Source organism: Penicillium citrinum, assembly GCF_028827155.1.
Source record: "Penicillium citrinum strain IBT 23319 chromosome Unknown utg000004l:1.0-2404223.0:1.0-2405248.0, whole genome shotgun sequence".
NCBI lineage: Eukaryota > Fungi > Ascomycota > Eurotiomycetes > Eurotiales > Aspergillaceae > Penicillium > Penicillium citrinum.
In genome coordinates this window covers 368,809-390,691 of record NW_026622689.1, presented here as the reverse complement: position 1 = coordinate 390,691, position 21,883 = coordinate 368,809, and the positions used below count along the sequence as shown (strand labels likewise).

Here is a 21,883-nt window from a genome sequence, read left to right as displayed (position 1 = left end):
TATGTTTGAAATTGTCTGATATGGTACTTTGCCCATGGAAGTATTCTCTTTGTTTGTGAAACGTAGTTAGCCTCTATGTTTATTTCAATGTGACACGACATGATCATTTGTTCTATCAGCTGGTAATTATCCTACAGATAATAGGTACATAGTGGGTAGTATGCAATAGTATTGCATACTAGTATAGGATAGTGGTAGGTGAGATTAAGATAATCCTCGAAGAATTAGCATGTCTCAGTTAAACTACGGGCGTGTTTCACTTGGATCGAAGAACTAAATTCCCCGACCATGCCCGATTCGGCACGAACTGCTGATATAGTTCGGAAAATGTATATACTAGACTACCATGGAGTATTTATACACTCTAGATCTACTAGTAATAATACATTGTTATTTAACTAGTTATGACCTACTCTTACTAATTGGCTAGAACTAGTCTTCTCAAAATACCTACTGTACTCCGGTAACGAAGAGCTCGGACTCAATTAAATCACTATTGGAGTACTGTGCGCATTTTGTAATTTCAGCTGCCGGCGTGAACCTCGGGTGTTGTCGCCGATCTGACCCACTAAGTACGACAATGGGATAGATACAGCATGGGATCGCATGGACCTGTGGATACAGTGATACTCTTGCGAGTGAGTCTGTGGGTAGGATAGGGTAGGGCAGGGCTAACATTATCGTTAGGGTTAATTATTATTTAGATGGACTACACTCACTATGTGCATATGTAGCTAGGGTCTGAATATCTTTATATACGCCAACTATGGGGATCTCGAGATGTGCATATTATTGTACATACAAACTCACTAGATATACAGTAACGGGGATGAACTTGTGACATTGGATATGATAGATCATATTAGGTGCAGGTCACTGCATGATCGAACCTAGGATGTTCAGCCGTGCTTGATTGACGGCACTAGGAAAAGTTTGCTAGCAGCTATCGAGTGGGTTTCGATAGTGGGACCACGTGTAATATTGTACGCAATACAGAGTACAGACATTAGCTATCCAGTTGGATATGTATGGATTGTAAATGAATGTGACCTCTCAGTAATTGAACTCAATGCTAAATACTACAAGTACTAACTAATTCTAGTGTAAGGAGAGAGTACCATATCTCAGGGGGAAGAGAAAGGGGAAGATGGTTGCCTGTAGGGCTGTTCCCCTTTCCAGCCACAGTGGGACATTTCAAATCCACCTAGAACGATGCGATTGGATAATGAAGGTGGAGAGTCCCGAATGGGAAGAACGGAACCTGTGGCGGTGCAATCAATAGTTTGAGCTCAGATTACTCGAGAGTATTCGTACTGTATACAGTATTGGCATGGCTGGGAACAATAATGCACTTCAATTCAATCAGAGAGACCAGTATATTCATTACTTCAATTGATAGAATACTTAACATTCGCATACATATACACCGTAGTCATTGGTAGTATACACACGACAGAACTGTACTACGTCACGATCTTCGATCGCCGATCTATCAAACTAGTAGTACTGTAGTTAGTACGGTATCTTACCACTGGAGGATTCAGGGTTATTATTATTCGCCAACGACTCCACTGCAATTTGTGAATTCCTTGTCCCTGATTGAATATAAATACAGTATTATAAGTAACTAGTTTAACCACTGTATTACATAGGTTATATTGTCCCACGTAATCTACCAGCCACTTTTTGACGCAAGCGGCTGGGCATCTCCCCGTCCCAATTCGGGTCTCTCCCACCTCTTCCACCTTCACCTTCTTCCACTCTCTCTTTTTCTTTGTACCTGTCACTCTTCCTTGTTGATTTGCTTGACCGACTCTTTGAAGGGGGTTGCTTCGATTTACATCCAGGCAACATCTCCTGCTCTGGTCACCGCATTGTAAGTTCACCTATCACTACATTCCAATTCCCCAGATTCGGATTGGTCGCAATTGGGGGTCCCTACCCGTCATCAGCCCATGGATTTCACCTAATCACCTCTCCCCACAGACGATTTCCCCCCACGACACCAACCACTGATTTCCCAACCCAGTGCTCATACATCAAGTAGAATCCGACCGCCCGTGATGGCCTCTGTGGAGGCGGAGAAGACCGAACTTAAGGAGGAGGGGGTGATTGAGGCAGCAACCGAACTAGCCCAAGACCCCCAATCCAAGGTCAACCCAGATACCGTCGAGGAGAAGCTTGTTGATGAGACACGGCAAGCTGGTGGTGCTGCCTATCAATTCGATCCAGATGCTTCACCAGAAGACAAGGCCGCAGCAGCCGAGGCAGTATGTCTAAGACACTCATAGAGTTCCCCTCAAGTTCCCCGATTCTGAGAGATCCGTCACTTTCTTGCGCGCGCGCTAACGAACTCCATCACAGCGAGTACCACCGGGATTTCACCACCAGAAAAAGCCCAAAGGCATTTCAGTGATTACAGACCAAGTAAGACGACCCTATTTATTCTGTGTGACGCAGCGCAACGCTCCAATTGACCCGATCGGTAACTAACCTGTCTCCACCCGCCCTTCACAGAATGACGGCAAAGCGGATTATGATCTCCCGCCTCCGCGGTCGGCTACTGCGCTGATGGCTGAAGATGCCAATGCTGCAGATGGTCGTGCCGGTGCTGACGAGGACATGCGATGGGCGCGCGACCGTACCGGATGGGAACCCAAATTCCTCAAGGAGAGAACGGAAGAAGAAGAGGCCGAGGGTACTCTACTCGACCACCAAACCTTCTTGGAGGGTCGACTCCCGGACAAGTTCTTCGGCGATTGGTATCATAATGCTGCCATTATTGTTTTCGCCTGTCTGACCTCTTGGCTCATCGCGGCTTTGGGCGGTGGTGTTGGCTGGGTGCTATTGGTCATGGCAGGCTGCAGTACCTACTATCGCACTTCCATCCGTCGAGTGCGTCGCAACTTTCGCGATGATATCAATCGCGAGATGTCCAAGGCTCGTCTGGAGACTGATACAGAGAGTCTCGAATGGATTAACAGCTTCTTGGTCAAATTCTGGCCTATCTACGCTCCCGTTCTCTGTGATACGATTATCAACTCCGTTGATCAGGTTCTGAGTACTTCAACCCCGGCTTTCCTCGACAGCCTGCGCCTAAAGACTTTCATTCTTGGTACCAAGCCTCCTCGTCTGGAGCATGTCAAGACCTATCCAAAGACTGAGCCCGATACCGTTATTATGGATTGGAAATTTAGCTTCACACCCAACGACGTTATGGATTTGACTGCCCGTCAGATGAAGGATAAAATCAACCCCAAGATCGTCCTCGAAGTTCGCGTCGGTAAGGGTATGGTGAGTAAAGGTCTCGACGTTATTGTTGAGGATATGGCGTGCTCTGGCTTGATGCGCGTCAAATGCAAGCTGCAGATTCCTTTCCCCCATATTGAGCGTGTCGATGTCTGCTTCCTGGATAAGCCAGAAATTGACTACGTCTGCAAACCTCTTGGTGGTGACCACCTTGGATTCGATATCAACTTCATTCCCGGTCTGGAGAGCTTCATCAAGGAGCAGATCCACAACAACCTGCAACCTATGATGTACGACCCCAATGTCTTCCCTATCGAGATTGCCAAGATGCTTGCTGGAAACCCCGTCGACCAGGCCATTGGTGTTGTTGCCGTGACTCTTCACGGTGCTCATCAACTCAAGAACCCCGATAAATTCTCCGGTACTCCTGATCCTTATGCCATCGTCTCCTTGAACAACCGCAAGGAACTGGGTCGCACCAAGACTGTCCACGATACTGATAGCCCACGCTGGGGTGAGACTATCTATGTCATCATCACCTCTTTCAGCGATGCTCTTACTATCACCCCTTACGACTGGAACGAGTACCGCAAGGATAAGGAACTCGGAACTGCCTCCTTTGGATTGGACAAACTCGAGCAAGAGCCTTCCCACGAGGGTGTCTATCTCGAGGTTACTGCTAGTGGCCGCCATCGCGGTGCTGTTCAAGCCGATATTCGCTTCTTCCCTGTCCTCGAGGGCGTCAAGCTTGAGTCTGGAGAGACTGAACCTCCACCTGAGATGAATACCGGTATTGCTCAGTTCACTGTCGAACAAGCTAAGGATCTGGATGGTAGCAGGAGTCTGGTCGGCAAGCTCAACCCCTATGGTGTGCTGCTTCTGAACGGAAAGGAAATTCACATCACGAACAAGCTGAAGCGCACCAACAACCCTATTTTCCAAAATGCTTCCAAGGAATTCCTCGTCACTGACCGCAAGAATGCTCGTCTGGGTTTGATCATCAAGGATGACCGTGATCTCATGGCCGATCCTATTATCGGCAGATACCAGATCAAGATGAACGACATGATCAAGATGATGGAACAAGGAAAGGACTGGTTCCACCTTCACGGTGCCAATGGAGGTCGTGCCAAGTTGCAGCTCCAGTGGAAGCCTGTCGCCCTCGGAGCAATTGCGGGTGGTGCTGGATACGTCGACCCAATTGGTGTCATGCGCTTCCACTTCAAGAATGCAACTGACCTTCGTAATCTGGAGGCTATGGGCCGCTCGGATCCCTACGCTCGCGTCTTGCTTTCTGGTATCACTCGTGGCCGTACTGTGACTTTCCGCAACAACCTTAACCCTGACTGGGATGAGGTTGTGTATGTTCCCATTCGCAGCCCTCGCGAGAAACTCTCCGTTGAGGTCATGGACGAGGAGACGATCAACAAGGACCGTACTCTTGGTTGGACTGAGCTCAAGGCTTCTGACTTTGTTCGGGAGACTGACACCCCCCGGCGAATACGAAATCGATGACGAGAAGCAATTGATCACTAGCGGCCTGCGCATTGGCAAGGGCGCTGTTAAGGGTTATATCAACTACACGGTTTCCTTCTTCCCCACTGTCCCCGTTGTCAATCCCGAAGATGAGGCCGAGGCTGAGGAGCAGGAAGGCGAGGACGCGATGCCTAGTACCCCCACTACCCCGGTCCGCAAGAGCATGCACTCGAAGACCGCCAGTGTTGACTCGAAGGCTTCCAAGTCTTCGAAGATCTCCAAGGCGCAGTCAAACGGCGGCGTCACCAATGGCGCCACCAACGGTGATTCCTCAACCAACGGCCGTGCCAGCCTTGAGACCTCCACCTCTCGTCCTGCGACAACAACGTCGGAGACAGCTTCTGTCCGCTCCATCCAGACTATTCCCAAGACTTATGTTGCCGTGGAAGATTTGGTCAAGTATGAATCCGGTTTCATCGTTTTCAAGTTCCATGAGGGTCACCTGGCACATTCTGAAGTGCAACTTGAGGTCCTGATGGATGATTATATGTTCCCTGCCTATACCTCTCCCAAGATCCATTCCAACACTGTCAAGTCCTCGGATATTGGTGAGGCCTTTGTGCGTGAACTTGAGTTCTCCAAGATTACCCTACGCCTGGTCAACAAGAACGATCCCAAGGATTCTAGCGAAGAACACACTGTTGCTAAGCTTACTGGCGATACTCTCTCTACTTTGCAACGCATTCTGGTAGGTTTACTTCGTCACTGGTCTTCTTCTTTTCACGTATTCATTGCTAATCATTCAATAGTACAACCCCACTGAACTTGTTCTTCCCGCCACAAACGGCGAATCGAGTAGAGTTACCGTTAGCGCCCGATATATCCCCGTCCAGATGAAGCTCGACCCCAAGGAGAGCATCAATAACATGGGTACCCTCCGTGTCAAGGTTATGGATGCCGCTGATCTCCCCTCGGCCGACCGTAACGGTTTCAGCGACCCGTACTGCAAGTTCCGCATTGGTCCTGAGGGAGAGGTGGTATACAAAACCAAGGTGCAGAAGAAGACGCTTCACCCCGCCTGGAATGAGTACTTCGAAATTCCCATCAAGACGCGTATTGGTGCAGACTTCCACGTGGATGTGTATGACTGGGACTTTGGAGATAAGGCGGACTTCCTGGGTGCCTCGGCCATTGATCTGGAGAGCTTGACGCCTTTCGAGCCAGCTGACCTACACCTCCCCTTGAACGGCAAGTCCGGTGCCATTCACTTGAATCTTCTCTTCAAGCCTAGCTATGTCGTCCGTTCCCGCCAAGGCTCATCCACCTTCTCCGGTACCTTCGCTGTGCCCGGTAAGATTGTCGGTGCCCCCGTCAAGGGTGTCGGATTTGTCGGTGGCAACGTGGTCCGTGGTGCATCTTTCCTCAAGCACGGCCTGATGTCTCGCATTGGCAAGGATAAGCACGGAGATGATGATGCTTCAGTCGTACACAGCACCATCGATGAAGACTCTGAAGCTCCCACCGAACGAGGTCTCAGCCCTGCAGCTGCTCTGACAGATAACGCCAGCACTGCTAACGGCACTCACTCTCCTACTCCATCTACCCCACAAAAGGAACACAGCCGTAATCGCAGCACAGCTTCAACATACGGTGATCGCCTCAGCGTCTTAGGCGGAGGAGGCCAAGGTGACGCAGGTACAGCCCACATCACCATCGCCAATGCAGCTGGATTTCCTTCCAGCGCACACGTCCGTGTCATCGTCAAGTCTCTGTCCAAGGGCGGTAAGGACGTCTTCAAGACTAAAGCCGTGAAAACCTCTTCCGGAATCATTCAATATCAGGATGATTTCAAGGTATCAAACACCACTGCCGACGCGCAGTATCAGATTCGAGTCATTGATCACTCTACTTTTGGTTCGGATACACCTCTCGGCGACGCACCTTTCTTCGTGGCGAATCAGGGCTCTGAGGAGAACCAGGATAAAACTATTCCGATTGGCGAAGGGTCTGTTACAGTGCGGTCAAAATTTGTTCCATCTGAGCAGGCAAATCTTAGACCTACGACTTCTCATTCTACGACTGGTAATAACGAGGATGGGGCTGAGTCGCCTGATTCGAGGAAATTGCCTAGAAGGAGTTTTCTGAGTAAGAGGACCCCTAGCACCTCTCAATGATCTCAATAAAGTGGTGTTTGTTAGATGGAGTGGAATGGGATATGAAAACTCCGTGATCGAGTCAACTTTCTTGGTTCTGAACTGGGGGAATAGTTGATCTTGACTGGATTGGACTGGACCGATGGATATGATATGACTTGGTTGAATGGAATTGGTATCGTGATATCCTTATTTGAGCTGAACTAGCTATTGTTTTGTTAGCGTGTTAATGGATTCATTTTATTTCGTTATTTGTGAAGACATTGAGTTAAGTTATTTCAGAGTATTTAGCTGGGCTTCAATTTTCACTGGCGTCTAGCCCTCTATCCACGATGCTCATGTATGCTGGGTAGTCAGCTATTGACCCCAATACCATCTTCCTAGAGCTGATAGTTCTCCAAGTCTACAATTGTACATACTATTCCGTAATCTAATATTGATATCAGTGATTATGCATCGATTCGAATAAAGGACTCTCCATTACACAGTGGAAATCTTCAATCATCGGCCCTGAAATCATCAAAATAATTGGATAACATTAAGTCAATCGACCATATATACGTCGGAGAACGTACATAAGAATCAAAGATATTTCCCAACCTCACAACCAAAATCATCATCCGACTCCGAATCATCATAATATCCACCAAGAAATTCAGATAATGTAGCACGATCACAACCACTCCACTGCACCAATCTAGGAAAGTTCCTTGTATGCTCGCGGAAACTCTCTGTATTAATTCTGCAATTGTTCAGGTACCGGTAATTTTCAACGTGTATACCCTCTAAAGATTCACGGTGAAGCATTAATATATTCAGAAAATCTGGTAAGGTTGCGTTGTTATTCGCAATTTGCTTTGTGGAGTTTTGTTGTAGGTCCTCTGAGTAGAGGATACTGAGGTATTTTAGTGCGCTGGGGGCGTGGAGAGATGAGGATAGAGCGCTGATATTTATGAAACATCGTTCGAAGCGGAGGGATGTTAGTGATGTTTTTCTTTGGTATTTGGGGGGGGATGACGATGTCTTTTGAGTCGATTGTGAAGCCTCGTAGTGTGAGGTTCTCTAGTTGGGGAATTATAAAGATGCATGCATCATGGAGGAATGCTCCTTGGTTTTTTATTTGGTGGCGGTCGAGTGTTACTATGAAGTAGTTAGCTTTGCTATTACTCTTACTCGCTGCTGCTTGTTATTTGGTTTATTGATAGACTTACAAGAACGAAGATTCTTCGACAGTCTGTATTCACTTGGTTGTTTGAAGGATAGTTTCGCCAGATATTCCCAAAGCAGGTGTTCCAGTGTATCCCAATCCTCGCCACTTTTATAAACATTTCCAAGATCTCGAATCCAGTACCCCCCGATTAGGGTTAGACTTGATAGATTCTTGAATCTGTGTAGGCATGGTACAATCCGACATGGCGAAATGGTGTTGGGAACATCCACGTCAACTCCTTGGACTATATCGGCGTATTTGATTGGGAATGTCTCAATGAATCCATCGATATCTTTTCTGATTCGGGTCTGTTTGTATAGATATGGGGCTATTGCCCTGTGCAGTGATCGACATGTTTGCGCGAGTGAGGATAGAGTAGGACGATCAAGGTTTTGTATCAGGATATAGACAAGTTCGGCCGGCAATGTTGATAATGATGGAATCATGGTTCTCATGGTTTCCGCTTGGATTTGATGGCTCTTGGAGTCCAGATGAAACTTGAAAAGATGATGATATGGTCAAGTTTGAGGTTGAGTCACAAACGCTAGAGGCTTGGCGGGGCCTCGGCCCCCCCAATGAGTGCAAATATAAGAATACGATAGCTATGAGTTAACACGCCTCTATGTCCTTTTTCAAATACTATCATCGAATATCCCGCATTCAATATAAGGCTGTCTTGAAGTATAGAACTGACGTCTTGTCTATGGATTACATAAGTGTTATACTGGCATTCACTACATCCGCTCTTCTTTCCCTTCCCATTTGGGAGATTGTTTATCTTTAACACCTTCAACCTCTAGATTTTGATTATGCTGAATCTTTTCCTCGGCAATCTTAAAGGCAATAGTCTGCTGTGGTCGCAGTGCAGAAGTCTCTTCCCATATTTGCTTCGATCTCTACTCATCTCCCTTCGATATCCGCTTTATCTCCGATGCTTCGATTACCCAACGTACTTCTTCTGACTGCCGCTGAATACCTCCATGAGGAAAAAGACAAGAGCGCGCTCTCTCGTATCAATTGTCAAATTTTCTTTGCCTTGGACGATTTCCGTTATTCCCAAAATGCCAAATATCCCCTTGGGATCAGCCCTCCAATGGGCTGTAAGGAATGGAAATAAAGGAGTCGCGAGAAAGGCTCTGATGGCTCAGCTTCGACCGATAACCAAGGCCGAGAGATCTGCTGACTTCAAAATTGCTCTTTGTTTCTCTATGATGAAGGGACAGGCCGGCATTGCGAGAATGCTTCTTGAGGCCGAGGGCATTAAGATTTCCTCGAGGATCATGGTTATTTTATTCGTCGAACACTCATGTTCACCGCAACTGGAGGCTATGTGTCTATTCTCAGAATTGTCCTGTCGATGATACCAATCTATGCCGATTATCAAATGCCACTCATATTAGCAGCTGACCATGGTCGTTATCAATTTTCTCAGATCCTGATCAATCTTGGTGCCAACATCAATGCAGCAGGTCTGACTGGCAAAGATAGAAGGACGGCACTGTTGTATACTCTGGCGGCATATCATCAATCTGTTGCCGACCTTGCTCATCGCGTAGGAGTCGTATGCACTTCCAAGCTTGGCTATCGTCAAACATGGATCTCCTTGTCTGTATGTTGTCATCATGATCATGAATACATCCTCCGAATGCTGCTCGGTGAAGGCCACACGATGGTTGATGGATACGATTTGACCCGGACGCTTCTAGTCCAGAGCACTGAAGACCACACTGATGCGGTGACATACATTCTAAAATATCTGGCAACCAAGAGATATGGACACCCGCGAGAAAATGCTCTAAACCCGAAATCCTCATCTTTCCATGCAGATGGAAGGACATTTGATCTCCAAATACTGTTAAAGCTCCGCAGCATTATTCAAATAGATTGGAAATTCTCTCAAATCAGGATATTTTCTTTGATAGCCACAAAAAGCTCGCGCGACTTTATCATGAAAACAATACTACTTTCAGCGGCTGAAATTTGTTCAAGAGCCATTCCCCACAGGGTATCCCAACCATAACGCCCACGGATACTAATGATCTGCTCATAGGTTGTTGTGTAGTTTCGGAATCCAACAGTAGTCGGAGAGTGTGTCCATGATAACAACAAACATGAAAGGGCTTTAATATCTGACGATAGCCCATTCTGGAGGCATATTCAGCTTGTAAATGATAGGCAAGCTCAGCAACAGATCGATAATAGATGGCCATGGTTTGGAAAAATGCAATTATATGGATTCAGCGTCCACAGCGCGTTGTTTATAGATTACATAAGAAATTTTTATACTGGCAGGGACTCCGTCAGCTGCTCCTTCCCGATGGGGAAATCGTTTGTGTATCTTCAAAATCGCGCTTTCCAAACGCGCGATTTACAGAGTAGAAAAAAAAAAATAAAAAATAAAAGATAAACAAAGGGTTTGTTTATTGTTTTTCTACTCTGTATCAATCCCAAGAAGATGAAATCTTGTGCATTCAAAGTAAGAGAAATATATCTCATTTTCAATTCATTTTTTTTTCTTTATAAACCTCCATGCTCCCTTCCCCGCTTGTGGAGGTTACATGACTATTTTGAGAGAGATCAATGCGTCTGTCGACATGCAGCTAATACCGTCAGTCGATGCTGTTAAGTCCCTAAGTCAGTATAGCTTGAACCAAGCCATACTGATCATCCAACACCGTTTGTGTTGAAACCCTATATTAATCCATAATATTGAAAACCGCGAAAAAATCTCCGAAAGACAACAACCGAGTGAATTGGAGGATGAGGATATTATCTTAGATTGAGGCATACATGTGAATTGAAATACCGCATTCAGAATTGGAAGTGATCAGCCGTCAGAAAAGCCCTTTTCTAAAGCATGAATCTAATTACTAGTACGATTTAAGCCATAATAAGCCGCATCACCGCTTACATTTGACCAATATTCGCATGACAACTGTTTTCTCCCCGCCGCTAAAATCTTGGCGCAGATCATTAATTGGGCTCGCCACCTTAGGTCGAAGAATGTGCCTCTGTGTCCCAGCTGGGTATCTAGGATGTCCCACTTGTATCGAGCATCGAATCGCTCTTGAGCCCCGTCCCCAGAAAGTTCATCTGTCCGATACTTCAATTGTCTAGATACAAGACTCAATTTCGAGAGGGTTGGGTGTAAAAGACCATGGACCCATTTTCTGTGACCATGGGTTGCATTACGCTGCTGTCAGTCGTTACAAAAGTTTCTCACTCAGTGAATGATTTTGTCATTGGCTTCCGGGATGCCAGAAGCGATCTTTTATCTGTTTCTCATGAGCTCTCTGGCTTGAAATTAACTCTGCAGATGCTGAAGGCCGACACAGAACACAAACAGGAGCTGCCTGATGTTCTTCGCAAATATATCTGTGATATCATTGAATACTGTAAAAACGACTTGACCGGCTTCGAAGATTCCCTTCGTGCGTATAAAGGCGAAAGCTTGAATTGTTCAGCGAAATGGGCGGTTTCTGGCCGTAAAAAGGCCGAAAAAATACATAAAGCGATTGCAGCACACAAGGGGGCGCTCAGTCTGGCAACAGAGACAATCGCACTGTAAGCTGTGTCCAACGTTTCGAGAAAAGCAAAGAATTCTATTTGAGAAGGTCTTAGATCTTACTAAAATTGATTGAGCAAGCTCATATTAATCTTGATTCTGAATGACTCAGGCACATAACGCACGGTATTAAATCTGACACCGCTACGATTTCAAAAGACATCTGTTTGATAAAGGGATCCACGGCCAACCTCGCAAAGCAGCTGGAGAAGCAAGACGAGATCCTGAAGCAGATTGCATGGCTTCGGGCAGTCGTACCCAAAATGGCTTTTGTCAACGATGATAAAAGCTTCATGATGGACAAGTACCTTGACAGATTGACCGACTATGCTGGCTCTGCGTGTGGAGATTCTGTCCCAGAGGATGTCGCCAATGAAATGAATCTGCTCTCACTGGACGATTCCGGATCTAGGACTTCTACAAGCGAATCTGTGTCGTCAACACCTTTTCTGCAGGCTTCCGAGTCCATGACTCTGGTGATGGGCAATACACACCGATTGGTCACGCCACAGGAGCCGACACCCCGAAACAAACATATGTGGACTTTTTACATCCACGTTTCGGAGCCAGAAAAAATTGAAGAGGTCAGAATATATTTAGTAAGCAACTACATACGTTTTCAATAAAACGTCCACTGCTGATTCTGATGTACGCAGCACCCAACTTTTGTTCCATCAATGCTTTTATTTAAAAACTTGCCATTTTCAGCTTCACGCATTGGATGGGGCTATTTTACTATCACCACAATAATCAAACTGAAAGAGGGTTATTTTTGGCGGGCGATCGAGAGCGAGTACTTGACTCTCCAATGGGAGCTCGACTTTAATGAATACGGTAGCTCCTTCTCCTATAATGTGGAGGTCACAGATACGAAAAATTCCTCTCCAATCGATTTGAAGCCATAGTGAGCAGTTTTCAACACATGTATCATCTACAACTTGAAGCACTCTGCTTTACGTAGAATTCACCTCTATTCGCTTTCATATTTACCAGGCCGACGGATAATATCTTACTTAACAGTTCATATCTACGCGACCAAGCATACGAAGCAGTATCAGGCATTAAGTAATAGCTTACCATGCAATTTACGTTCTCGCTCACTCACAGTCAACATGTGATGAATGGGAAATTTCGGCCTCGTGGATTGGCGTCGCATCTGCATTACTTTCCTTGAACTAGGCCTGTCGTACTAACGATACAGCATTCCTCCCGGAGTAACCACCCAAGAAGAGTTAGGTACTGTTATGTAAACTTACAAATAAATTGTTAAGGATAGACAATAGTAATATATCAGATTTCCACCACTTTTGAGGATGACTAATATACGGTCTCAGCGCTTCCGACACTTGCACTTTCGGCGTACTCTAGCTAGTTAATAGGTTATCTGGCTTCAGGCTCTGCTACCTATCATGGGATAGTATTGCTGCTCACCATAGCGACCTGCCCATATGCACACGGAAAGCTATTTGGCTGAAATTGGTTGGATCAATATATTTGTCCCGCGGTCAAGGATCCTATTGTAAACGGCACTCAAGCCAAGGTAAATTTCCGCACGGTATTTGCAGAATCTCTTCTATACATATGTATGTATATCTTCACATGTTTCCAAACGCCCATACTTCATTATTATTATTATTTCGAGGTCGTAGCACTGATACGAGTATTGTGGCCAGCCACAATAGGATTAGTCTATCATGTGACTAGGGTTTGAAATATCATCTCATACATCCGTTATGGGAGGCAATAACGGACGGCACTGTACAGCACTACGTTTTCTGATTGAATGAAAATCGGGATTTTGATGTTTGTCGGTGATAAATTCGATTTTTAGCAATCTATAGACAAACAAAAACGTCAACCTTCTTACGGTGTTTTTTAGCAATTGAAAGGTTTTGTTTTTGTAGATGCAGAAAATCATTTTTTTTTTCGATTTGGTTTTCTGTGGAATGGTTCACGAAAAGATGCAAAACGCTACAACAATGATCTTTCTTATGCTATAGTTATGGGATATCAATTAGGTTTCACTCTATGAAAACCATCTCCACGTAGGCTCACGTTAGCAGCCGTTTCACCACCGCTGTCTAATCAACACTAGCCGTGTCTACATTCAAAGTGTTTGTCAATACACCACTGACGATGTTGGTCCTCCGCAGGACTATTACACTCCATCAGAATCAGACAAGGAATTGAGCTGTTACTCATTAGTCTATAGGGTGTCATCGGACACGCATAAACTAGTAACTTGGTAGGGTGTGATTAGAGGTGATGCACAAACTCCTGTAGAGAGAATCTAGAGGCGAAATGAAATTCAGCTCGCCTATATATTATGCAAGCAGGTTGTGATCTGCCACTTTTGAGTACTACCCTGCGCTATAACAATATATTCCATCGACGGACTAGTCTGGTAGTTAGCACTCAACCAATCACCTATCTGATAATTTATATTCGTACTATACTAATTATCTGGATCTGCTGGAATCCCTTTGTACAGCTGGTTGCTGTGTTATATTGACCCTTCCATACATTAGATGTACATACATTGCTGAGCTTCCTGGTTGTCTATGCGCAACTGGACCCCTTTACGCTATGTTTTGTACTCATGAGATCAGCCGCAGAACTTTTCAATTAGTCACTACCAAGGATAACAAGTTATAGAACTAAGTTAAATAGACAAACCATCCTCTTATAACACACCCCTTCGACTATCATTTTGCAAATCACATGATGCGGTAATCCAGATATGGTTTTTCTGGTATTTCACAAATAAATATATGTCCCGGAATACTATGGTAATACACCAAACGAGTGAACAACTGCATGGCTATGTATTGTTATGGCTTGAGCAATGACATACTCAAATAATTAACGCTTCCTGTCCATGTCACCCCGACCACGTGCTTCCCCACATATTCTCCCACAGTTGCTTGCCCCCTTTTTTTGATGGCCCGCCCTCCAGGTGTGGCTGGTCACAGTGAGGTAAGAAGTTTGATGTGATCTGTCTTGTTCAGGTTTCTTCTGCGAAGAGTCATTTGAATCCTGCTCGGGCAAAGTTTGAGCTGCTGCTGATATTTCTTCACAAATTTCCAATGAATATTTTTTGGAGTACTGGACTATTGAAGTTTCATTCCCAACCGTGCCTCAACGGTGGCCGCTGTTTTCACCTCGGAACTTCGCGTCTCAAGACATCTTCATCGGACATAATCATTCTCCAATTCTCTTGTACAGAATCTCTTCAATTCGACTGAAACTTCCAATCACTACTGCTAGAAGCGAGTCATCATGGAGAAAAGCCAGGACTCTAGCAAGGCATTCAAGGTTGTCCTCCTTGGTGACCGCAATGTAGGAAAGGTTGGAACGCGCTATTTTTGCATGCATTAGCCCAGCTCAGTCCTGATTCTACTCACTGCTAACTGTGTGCCAGACATCCCTTGCAAAGTGGTGCCAATCCGAAGAATATACAGACAAGTATTCTCAAAGTCATAGGCCCTCCGTGTATAATTTGTTGATAGACACGGTAATACTCCATTATTGACTATCCACTTGCGCAATCCTAACACAAATCGCTCGATAGAATCGTGGTTCTGTCAAATTCGATATATGGGACATGCCCGGTGAAATCGACCCCTCAGACACGCTAAAGGAGCACGTCGATGACGCGGATGCTGCAATCTTGATGTTCGATTTACAAAGTCCATCGACTCTGGACAGTATCCCTTTGTGGTACGGTATGGTTATTATGTCGATTCGCACATCGTCGCTATCATCAACTGACACACCCAAGGCAAGCTCCCCACAGAACGCGGAAATTTCCCGGTCGCCCTGTGTGGTAACAAAACAGACCTCCCTTATAGGAGATTGGGTCCTGGATCAATTACTTTCCACCGAGAAAAGGGCCTCCAGTACAACGATATATCTGTCAAAGAAGGCTACAATCTAATCCGACCATTTTTGTTTCTGGCGAAGCGAATCCTGCATGATCCATCGTTGGTGAGAAGCCTTTGTATTTACAAATTGTTGTTCAGATACTTATGTCGCATGGTTATAGGAGCTCGAACAGGCGAAAGCTGAAACCGACCCTATCTCACCTCAGCATTCGGCCCTGCTTCACCTCGAGTCCGCCGAGCTCGTATCAGCCCGTGGTGGACGTAGCTTGCTGACGCAACAGCAGTATAATGCTGAAGATCGAGACAGCCCGCCTAGCAAGGGACCAAGAGCGTTCCATGCAGACGGCCATTCTCTACATTCTACAGAGCGCGAGGAGTTTGATTCATCAATCTGTATCCCCCCGGAAACGGCCATCGATTCCGATATTCAGCGACGCCTCAAACGAATGGTCTTAACTCTACAGCAGCATCCACACGTACGAGTCACAGAAGCAAGACTAGATCCACCTACACCGCAGTCTGAGATAGATCGGGCAAAAGAATACGCTCATGGTATTTTGCCCGACGGTGTGGAAGAGTTCTATTCCCAAGTCGGCTCTTTTGCTCTCGAATGGGAGCACACGTCTCCTGAGCTGACTATAGGGGATCTTCCATGTACGGGCCGCATCAAGATTCTCCCTATAAACGAAACTTTTGGCGACAATTGGCGCGATATTACCTGGTTCCCTTTACCAGATCACATAGTGCCACAACCGGATGACGAGTGGAGATTTACCTATCGCGGAGTACTGCCATTTGACTTCTTTGTTCCCGAGGCTTGCATGTGTTTCATTCAGACGCCAGGTGGAATTCCCGAGAACCATATCGCATACCACTACTTTGGGGAGGAACTTTATAGGACACGGTATACCTTTAAAGACTACATTGAGCGACTTCTTGCCTCATATGGATTCTGGTACTGGGAGGAGACACTGTGCTCAGAGACAAAATCAAGTGCTCAAGTACTTTCCTTCAGAGCCAACATGCCTCAGATCTTCGAAGGGTATGATGATGGGCTTTTTCAGCCATAGCGCCACTCAGTCAAATTCGGGAGCCCTCTGATGAGGCGGAATATAACAACCGCTAGCTGCATCATTGAAGGGAAAATAAGTGCTTTCAATTGGTGTTATTACCATGTACGTACGAAACTGGTAATTTAATCCCAGTCCATATCCAATATAGTGCATCATGTGATTAGAGTTTGAAAGAGCACCTCTCTGTTTCAGACAAAGAAGGCGATAGCGGCCGCCACTGTAGCAAGCTGTTTGATCGTGGTGTTCAAATTAGTGCTGGCTCGATAATCTTTATACTCTTAGCAATGGCCCAAATGATCTACGGCTAGGCTGCGGCACTAATATTCGTTGATGTAAGAAAAATATACATCTATCAACTATATTCTCAGAATCCGGTGAAAAACATGTTACTGGTGACGTCTATTTATGGTGCGCTCTACCTTCAAACTCAAAAAGATATAGTATTTCTTTTCAAGGTCATTAGTATATGCTTTTAAGTTTATAAGTAGAGCTCTATACATGGATTTATGGAGCTCTATCTTCAAACTTATCTATGTAGAGCCGAGGGAGAATTAGATGTTGATTAAGAACCTTCTTCATCAACATCAAGTAGTGCTATAACTTGACGTTGAAGTACCCTCTTCGTTCTTGCGCATCGTTATTACTAACCACGTCATATTGATTAATGCTATTCATCTGTATGATCCGCCTATATCTACAGTGCCGACCGTTATTGCCTTCCATATCTGGAGACATGGAGATACTATTTCAAACCCTAATCACATGATCTGCTTACCCAACATGAATTTGGCGTAAATTACCAATATGTATATACAGTGTAATAATATCTACCAATGTATCTATCTGTATGGGTACAACAGTCAAGGGCCAAAGATCTGTACGTCTAGAAGACTCCATGCAAACAAAGCAAACTAAACTGGGCGATATAGGGAATCTTCTTCTCTCTATTACTCAGTTGCTTCACTGCAGAGAGCCTGGTGCTGTTCTGGGTGTCTATCTTGGGTCAAAGTGATAGGCAAGATTTGATATAAAGATTTGTTTCGAGATCACTATTGCTTATTGCTATGTGGTGGCTCTGAATCTTTATTGGATATCAGATATTTCTGATTAACTATTTACAGTTTTAGATTTTCTGTATCTCCAGAGATATTTGTGATAAATCTAGAGTTATTTCGCTGAGGATACTATTCAGTCGCAGATAATTGATCTATGGAAGTATATCTCTATTTCTGGTAATTTTGATAGTATATCTGCGAATTTATATTTCCAGAACTCTTTTCTGTATTGTGTCATAGAATTGCCAAGGTCAGATCAATTTAATTTTCAACTGGAAGACAGCGTATGACTACTGATCCGCTCAGGATCGTCTCCCATACCGGAAGGAGAGAGATAGTCTTTCAAACTTTAACCACATGATCTCTATGATCAGGTGTACAGTAAGATGGATGAATGGGGGATTCATTTACGCTAACCCCTCGCCAAAATTGTTTTGTCCAACTAGACCAGAAACGAATGCGTTCGCAGCCTAGTAGATGAGGTTTATGATCAACTGCCAAAGCAATATGCAGAATATAGCAACTATATATCAATCGATGTACGTGTCGCGCACCACTTCCTAAATGAACTTGGAGCCTCGTCGGGGCCTGATGGGGGCCTTGTTGCCAATCTTGGAGTTAGGCTCCGCGCATAGCGCTACTGTAGTGAATTTGCGCACGAGAAAGACGAGTTTTCTGGTTGTTGCATCTCTGGAGGAAGCGTGAGAATGCGGGCAATGCCGAGGTCAAGGTCTTGGACAACTTTGTTTGCGGGCACAGATTTTTTACGAGTTCGAGCGGTTCAGTTTCCTCCTCTTAGACTCAATCTGGAATGGTGATGGGTTACCGTAAAACCGGCGGTGTAGGTCTTTTACTGTGAGTATAGGTCCGGTGGAAGTGATAGGTTCTCGGGTTTCTGGAATCAAGTACGTTGAAGTTGTGGTGGGGCGCCGAAGGACCGAAGCATAAGGGGGGTGATTAGTTTTGGGGTGGGGTGAGCTATGGTTGGAGACCGATGGTGGTAAATGTTGTGCCAGCGTTAGGAATCGATCCTGATCCCGCAAAGAAAAGGGTGACCAGTGCTATGGCTGATCCTGATAACGCATTCTAATTGTCACTGTGGTTGGCACTTGCAGGATTGGTGCTTGCATTATTCATAATGGCATACTTCTTAGATAATACAGGAGACAACGCTACGAACCAGAATGATGAGGAGCGCTAATACTGGATGTGTGATCTTACGCTCGTGATGGCCTATCTGCTTATGCGGGCCGGGAATGGCGTCAACTGTGCCCACAAAAACTTTCGTTTCCAATCTGAATCATGCTGAGTGTCCTTCAGCGACAACTTTTCGAGTCAGGCGATGGTTGATAAACTCTGGATTAGCGCTCAATTCCTCGCGGACCTGGAAGCAAGGAGTTAGCAATTCTCACCCATGGGCCGCGGTGCAGTGACGGCCGCTCACAATCTCCAGTCCCCCGATAAGCTCGCCATCCACCCACAGCTGGGGGAACGTGGGCCATTCGCCGAACTGCTTCAGTCCATTTCGGACATCTTCATCGGCCAGGATATTGAAGAAACCATACTCGATGCTGTGATCTTGCAGCAGCTTGACCATCCGCCGACTGAAACGACACAGAGGGGTCTCTCTTGTACCCTTCATGAATAACATCACAGGGGCCATCTTAACAAGCCCGGAAAGACGAACAACAAGGGCCGCCGAAAGTTCGGTAGGAACAGAAACAACATCTAGAGAAGTAGGGATGCGGTTAGCAGTAATTCCTGCATGGCGATCCAGAGCGCCATGAATTCTTGCGATATTGGAGCCTTTAATCGACTCTAGTATCTGTTCACTGCGCAGGCAAACAACACATGGAGCCGTTGAGACCCCATATTCCTTTGCGGACGTGGGCAGCGCTTTGGCATTGATTCCCACAAACGAGATGGACGGCGGGACGGTGACTGGGTACTGCGACGCGAGGGCAGCCATTTCGGCGCTCATTGATGTACGGAACGCAGTCCACGGGGTATAGAAATAGAGGACCAGAAGCGCAGAGCTCGACAATGTGGATAGGTGTGACGAAAGGTCGGCCTCGGAGGTGATTTCAGTGATAGCCGCCATGTTGCCGAGTTTTCTCAGATGCTATGGACAAACCGTCGTCGTCGCCAAATATGTGTCGAAGGACGGATGCACCACGAGAAGGGTGTCCCGCAAAAATATTCTTGTATTCAATCTTCCGCAAGCGAGGATCATTTTATAGAATAAGTGGAGACGAGGCGAGGGGGATTCGCGCCGCTGTGATCTTGTTGATTTTGTTCTCACGTGTCGGGCTCACAATGTCCTAAACGCCGGTTGTTGGGCTGATTCATGTGGGTGGCTATCTGCTCGGTTCTGCAAGGATCCCCCCCGCCATACTCGGTAGCACTACGGCGCGGATACATGATTTCGCGAGAATAAAAACGATTGAGACAGCGGATGGATGGGGAACGCGAGAGTATCAGGGGTTGCACGGGCCACGAAAATATAGTGGATCGTAGGGCCAATCATAAAGGCTGAATTGGCAAGCCCTGCGCATATAAAGTATGATCTCAATCTGATCGTCGTCGGGCCGCACAGTAGGACTCAGGCAACTGTCCACCTTTTTCAGGTATTGTGAACCACACTCAATCCGACAAGAATCTGAGATGCAAAGGCAGACTGCTTAAACCCTTGATATGATTCTAAATGATATCAGCTGGGAATGACCATGGGTTTTCCCTTTCACTTCTGCTGCAAAGCCGTCCATTTCGTGGATATCTGAGCGGGACCCACCATTCAGCTCAAGTTACGGTAGCGGATTCCCAATCTTAGTGCTTTTACAATGCACAAGTAGTTGGGTTTTCATTCAGGACATGATTCGTCTGAGACACGGAAATGGCGTCGATGGATGCGATTATATTTTGGAACTCTGCATGGGGGCGTGGAAGACATTGGCGAGATCTGCTGGTCGTTCCCATGCCACGTAAAAAGCCACAACACTCAAGTGGAGCAGATCTGGAGCTAGTGACGTCGTTTGACGAACTAGATTCAAGTGGTTCAGCTCGCCATCCAGACGATTCCGTTACTAGGCATGGTGTGACTACTGGTCAAAGGCCTGCGCTTCTTTTTGCACGGAAAGAGATAGCTGACGAAAGGGGTCTAAACGCTGTTCATAGTAATTAGTTACCTCTGTGCAGGCTTAGATTCAGGCTGCTCGATAAATTGTGTATAAAGTCTGCCCAGGCGGCCTGCTATAATTGTTGTCTATCCATTCTAATTTGATCTACTCTTATTGAGACCCGATCCCACCATTTTTCACAACCCCTCATCTTCCCTCACATTGTCTGGGCTTTATTTCCACGATGGTTTCTTATAAAGTAACCTTGACTTGGCCGGAAGACTCAGTAACGTTTGACTGCGAGGAAGATTGCTATATACTAGATGCAGCTGAGGACAGTGGCTTCGACTTGCCCTATTCGTGTCGTGCGGGGGCCTGTATTGCCTGCGCTGGCCGTTTGGTTTCTGGCACTGTTGATCAGAGTGACCAAACTTTTCTTGATGATGATCAGGTTGGACAAGGATTCGTCCTCCTCTGCGTCGCTTACCCGACAAGCGATTGCGTTATCTCCACCAACGAGGAAGAGAATATATATTAGAGGCCTCAAAGAATCTAAAACGTCTTTACTGAGAGGCTGCCATTGTTTGAATGTACAAGTAAAGCGCACTGAGAAGACCAGGATCACCTTGATCTTTTCAGCCTCACCGCCTCCTTGCCTGTTATCGATCCATTCCCGATGTTCCATCGCCCACAAGATCACCAGCTGATGGTAGACTATACAGCATCAGGAAGCTTTTCGCCGACAGCTCCATGCAGTTTGTGAAGTATCCTTAAAAGATTCACCGCCCGAGGTACAAATAGCATCGCTATCAATGTCAATGAAAAAAATGAAAGTTCTGTTGTGATGAAGGTCTACGCCTTCCAGATGCGTAGTCATCCCGTACCCATCGGCACGCATACGGGTAGATAGCTTGTTTAGCTCTTCTCTTCATCGATCATCATTCAGAGTGCTTTTCATCTCTTTCCCCATCATTTTGATAGTATTTTACATCATAGTACCCACCCTGGTCTGGTGGGCCTGGGTACCCCGGGAATCTATCCACACACATCAATTGTTATGTGTTGGGAAGACATAAAAGTTGCCGTGCAATTACTCAATATG

At 45.8% G+C, this 21,883-nt stretch overlaps 6 protein-coding genes across 6 annotated transcripts; 5 read left to right on the top strand and 1 right to left on the bottom strand.

The window, feature by feature from the left end:
* Positions 1-2,063: 2,063 nt before the first annotated feature.
* N7469_005107 (uncharacterized protein) lies at positions 2,064-6,899 on the top strand (the record flags this gene model as incomplete). Its single annotated transcript, XM_056644027.1, has 5 exons — positions 2,064-2,270; positions 2,365-2,427; positions 2,518-4,722; positions 4,769-5,473; positions 5,535-6,899. 5 exons carry the CDS (start codon positions 2,064-2,066, stop codon positions 6,897-6,899), a joined length of 4,545 nt encoding a protein of 1,514 aa, XP_056500841.1.
* Positions 6,900-9,149: 2,250 nt separating this feature from the next.
* On the top strand, positions 9,150-9,449 carry N7469_005106 (uncharacterized protein; the record flags this gene model as incomplete). Its single annotated transcript, XM_056644026.1, has 1 exon — positions 9,150-9,449. One exon carries the CDS (start codon positions 9,150-9,152, stop codon positions 9,447-9,449), a length of 300 nt encoding a protein of 99 aa, XP_056500840.1.
* A 1,955-nt stretch (positions 9,450-11,404) lies between these two features.
* On the top strand, positions 11,405-12,558 carry N7469_005105 (uncharacterized protein; the record flags this gene model as incomplete). Its single annotated transcript, XM_056644025.1, has 3 exons — positions 11,405-11,652; positions 11,766-12,252; positions 12,310-12,558. 3 exons carry the CDS (start codon positions 11,405-11,407, stop codon positions 12,556-12,558), a joined length of 984 nt encoding a protein of 327 aa, XP_056500839.1.
* A 2,374-nt stretch (positions 12,559-14,932) lies between these two features.
* Positions 14,933-16,607, top strand: N7469_005104 (uncharacterized protein; the record flags this gene model as incomplete). The annotated part of the gene is made up of 5 exons (XM_056644024.1): positions 14,933-14,992; positions 15,075-15,167; positions 15,225-15,378; positions 15,435-15,640; positions 15,699-16,607. The coding sequence occupies 5 exons, from the start codon at positions 14,933-14,935 to the stop codon at positions 16,605-16,607; spliced, it is 1,422 nt and encodes a 473-aa protein (XP_056500838.1).
* Positions 16,608-18,965: 2,358 nt separating this feature from the next.
* On the bottom strand, positions 18,966-19,766 carry N7469_005103 (glutaredoxin family protein; the record flags this gene model as incomplete). Its single annotated transcript, XM_056644023.1, has 2 exons — positions 18,966-19,049; positions 19,110-19,766. The coding sequence occupies 2 exons, from the start codon at positions 19,764-19,766 to the stop codon at positions 18,966-18,968; spliced, it is 741 nt and encodes a 246-aa protein (XP_056500837.1).
* Positions 19,767-21,025: 1,259 nt separating this feature from the next.
* N7469_005102 (ferredoxin-1) lies at positions 21,026-21,319 on the top strand (the record flags this gene model as incomplete). The annotated part of the gene is made up of 1 exon (XM_056644022.1): positions 21,026-21,319. The coding sequence occupies one exon, from the start codon at positions 21,026-21,028 to the stop codon at positions 21,317-21,319; it is 294 nt and encodes a 97-aa protein (XP_056500836.1).
* Positions 21,320-21,883: the final 564 nt, after the last annotated feature.